The sequence below is a fragment of the Pseudozyma flocculosa genome (assembly GCF_000417875.1).
Source record: "Pseudozyma flocculosa PF-1 unplaced genomic scaffold scaffold00005, whole genome shotgun sequence".
Classification (NCBI taxonomy): domain Eukaryota; kingdom Fungi; phylum Basidiomycota; class Ustilaginomycetes; order Ustilaginales; family Ustilaginaceae; genus Pseudozyma; species Pseudozyma flocculosa.
The window spans coordinates 4,228-7,864 of record NW_006920873.1 but is presented as its reverse complement, the minus strand read 5'-3'; the positions used below and the strand labels follow the sequence as shown (position 1 = coordinate 7,864).

Genomic DNA, 3,637 nt, shown 5'->3' with positions numbered 1-3,637 from the left:
GCTCGCNGNGCGCGTGCGNGNGNGAGGGGGGGGGGGCGACGGGGCAAGGAAAACGAAGCGCGCAAGTCGTCCGCGGACGATGGATGTCAATCTAAGGCCTCTCGAGGGGCAGACGATACCGCAGTCCCGTTCCGTGGCCGTCGCTGGCAGCACTCACGATGAGCTCGTCATAAGGCCCCGCGGGCGAGTCGGTGTAACGGTAGAGGATCCAGGCTCCCAGCCCGCCCTTGAACTCGCCGTGGTCCTTTGCGACGTGGGCGCTGGCGAGCGCCTCGAGCGGGTGAAACGAGCCGGGCGGAAGGCCGAGCTGCCGCGCTACCTCGGCGCCGTCGCTCTCCTGTGCCGTCTGTCGCTTTGCGGCCTGATGCTGCCGCTTCGTCGAGCTCGAGGTCCAGAAGGGAAACAGCCAGCTCTCGGCTGTCAGCGTCCACGGCCTGGTCGAGTCGGTGTCGAGAGGGGGCGACGATCAGCGGACATCTCGGCGCTGCCCCTGACGCTGCGCAAGCAACACGGCAACACGTACGGCGGTGCGGTGGGCACATCAGAGGGCGGTGCGGCGTCCGGCATGGCTGCAGAGGATCGACGAGGAGCAGAAAGGCGGCGTACGTGGTGGTCGGGTCGCAAGCTTCAGGCGCTCCCACGGTGGGGGGTCAAGGAAGCTTAAGCTTGGGACAGGGCCGCTCACTACTGGACCCTGCCGGGCCCCCACCGTCAGTCTCTGGCACGCGATGCCGCACAGCACAGACCACAAGGGGCGTGAAAGCATGTCGCACCTCCTGCGTTCCATGATAGGGCCGGCGGCCCGCCGCGCCGTCAGCGTCGCGCAAAGAGGCGAGCCACTTTGCTGGCGCTAAGGCGCCTGCGCCATGCTACTGTCCAGCCCACGCCGCCCTCTGCCACCGTCCGCCAGACGACGCTGCCACCCGCGACCCTCGTTGTCTACCATCTACAAGCTGCTCACACCTGGTCTGCATCTCTCGCCGTCTCTCGTTTGGCGCCGCGCCACGCCGCACCCGACGTCTCCCCTCACTCGTGCCGCAGCACCGCCCGAATCTCCTTGACGACCTCCTCGGGCGCCTCCTCGGGCACATAGTGGCCCGTCTCGACCGGCCGGGCCTGAACCGGATGCTCGCACCTCTGCTGCCACAGGTCGACGGCCCCGCCGTACAACAGCTCAATCACGCCGCTGCTGCCCCACAGCAGGTGCAGCGGCTGCGGCACCTTTCTGCCCGCCGCGCGGTCCTCTTCGTCGGCCACGGCATCCTCGCCGCCGGGCGCGCTCGCACGGTAGTCTTCGCACATGGCCGCCGCCGAGTCCATGGTGGCAATGTTGCCACGGTACGCGGCCACGGCGGTCGGGTGGAACACGTCGTCCTTGGCCGCCGCCGCCGCCGCCGCAGCAGCCGCAGCCACCTTGGCCGACGCGTCCGAGGAGCCGCGGCCGATGTTGGTCAGGCGGCCCAGGTACGCCTCGGGCGCGCTCACGAGGAACGTCTCGGGGATCGGCGCGGGCTGCGCGAGGAAGTACCAGTGCCAGTACAGCATCCCGAACCGCGAGTCGCCCAGGCGGTACATGTCGACCGTCGGCGCAATATCGATAAAGACGGCAGAGCGGACCACCGACGCGCCGTGGTCGACCAGCATCCGGTGCCCGATCCGCGCTCCTCGGTCGTGCCCGGCGACGTAGAAGCTCTGATGGCCAAAGTGGCGCCTGCGGGAGAGGGGCCAGGGAGCGTCCAGCAGGGAGAAGACGGGCGGACGAGGAGCAGTCAGTCGCTGACAGCGGGCGGCCCAGCTCGACGGGCGTGCGTCAGGGCGATCGGTGAAGAAGCAAGCACCACGACGGACCGAGAGGGGTCCATGAAAGGGGCGTCGAGGGACATCGCTGGGGGTGCCCGCCTCGGAGCCCATCCGCAGGCCTCGATTGCTTCGCCCCTGTGCCCGCCCTCAGCACGAGGCACCTCTCTGCAGCTGCGCACCGCGATCCCTCGCGAGGCATCTCTCTGCAGCCGCGCACCGCGATCGACTGGGACCACGACTGCGAGCGACCGGATCGACTTACATGACGGCGACGAGGTCGTCTGCGCATCTGCGCTTTGTGTAGTTGGAGCGGCCCTGTGCGTCGCGGATGGCCGGCTTCGAGCTCTGGCCCATGCCGCGGGTATCGACGACGACGAGCTCGCACTCGGGCTCCTGCTCGACGAGCTGCGCCGCCACCCGGTGCCAGATGTGGTGCGTCTGCGGGTGGCCGTGGATAAGCAGCAGCGCCTTGCCCGCCGTCGCGCCGTCCTTGCTCGTCGCAGGCACCCGACGTCGGCAGAAGATCTCGATGGGCTCGGCGGCCGCATCGCCTGCGCCGCTCGACGGCACAGAGACACGGTGCGTCTCGAAGTTTGGAAAGAGGTCGGCCATGGTCTCGTATCGAGACGGCGGCTGTGTCGGCGGGCGGTCGGCGGCGGGCGGCCGTACTGTCGGGTGAAGATCGGAAAGAGCAGCAGAGAGAGGACGATAGGGCGCGGCAAAGTGTCGAGACGAGACGGCGGAGCAAGCAAAGAGAGAGACGGCAAGCTGAAGCGCGGAGCGAGGGTAGGCGAGCCGGATCGATGGGCAGAAAGCGAAGGATCGCACAGTCGAGCGACGCACGGACATCGCTCGCCTCTTCCCCGCACTCTGCCGGGCCGGTCAGTTGCCGATCCCCACCCGCGTGCAAAACAGGGCATCCGCTTGTAAGGCCTTATATATACAACATTTCGTCCCGCTTACATCAGCGGGTCCAATCGTATAGTGGCTTATTATGCTGTCTTAGGGTTCGGACGTTTCTAAAAACGCAGAAACTGTATGACAGAGGTCCTGGGTTCGATTCCCAGTTGGACCCCAACTTTTTCCCAGGCAATCTTTCACGCAGAACCACAGAGTCCAAGGTCCCGCGTTCGATTCTGGGTTGGACCCATTGTTTTAACCATTCTTTTTGTAACTTGTGCTTGCTAAGTGCCGTTTTGCTATGCACCTGCGCTTGTTGCCAGATATGATATCAGAACATCCTCAGAGGCTGTTGTGTGCTTGGCTGTTTCACACTTAGACCAATTGCTTTGATGGCTGTCAAAATGCACCTTGGCCTGCCACCTGCAGGGAAGCGCAAGCCCTGAGATGAGACTTATGGGCAAGAGGCAGGGTTAAAACTACCCGTTGAAACCCAGCCCTGCTCTTGCTGCTCTTCTTTTGGCAGCTTACTCATGTTCATTCTTTGACCATGAGCAGGAGCAGAATCTGCTCCCAGATGTCTGAGCTAGGCTGGCAGGCAGTTTTGCCCTGTTCCACCCTGAATTTCCACCTGGCCAGGCTGCAGTCCTGGCCCATCCTGGTGGCCTGGGCAGGGCCGGGAAGGGCCAGGCTCCTGGGCCTGCTGAGCAGGTCAGGGTGCCTTCCAGGCCTCCTGCTAGGGTCAGGGGCAAGGTATGATTTTTGAGGGAATTTTGACCCCCCTTTTTTGCACCCCTGCCAGCAGTTTTTGGCCTGGCAAGGCACCATTGCTGGCAGGTAAAATCCTGCAAAAAGGTCAGGGATGGGCACCTGGCCCAGGGCTACACCATACCCTAAGATGGGCCTGATCTGCTCCCAGATGGCTCTGAGTCGGAGA

General features: G+C 64.7%; 2 protein-coding genes across 2 annotated transcripts in view; both read right to left on the bottom strand.

Moving 5' to 3' along the window:
* PFL1_01845 (uncharacterized protein) overlaps window positions 1-567 on the bottom strand; it is a gene marked incomplete at both ends in the record, with an annotated part of 1,874 nt that extends 1,307 nt beyond the window's left edge. Inside the window, 2 exons of the mRNA XM_007879357.1 lie at window positions 158-434; window positions 524-567. Coding sequence (XP_007877548.1) covers window positions 158-434; window positions 524-567 — 321 coding nt within the window. The remainder of the gene's footprint in view (window positions 1-157; window positions 435-523) is intronic.
* Window positions 568-1,026: 459 nt separating this feature from the next.
* Window positions 1,027-2,412, bottom strand: PFL1_01844 (uncharacterized protein; the record flags this gene model as incomplete). The annotated part of the gene is made up of 2 exons (XM_007879356.1): window positions 1,027-1,711; window positions 2,063-2,412. 2 exons carry the CDS (start codon window positions 2,410-2,412, stop codon window positions 1,027-1,029), a joined length of 1,035 nt encoding a protein of 344 aa, XP_007877547.1.
* Window positions 2,413-3,637: the final 1,225 nt, after the last annotated feature.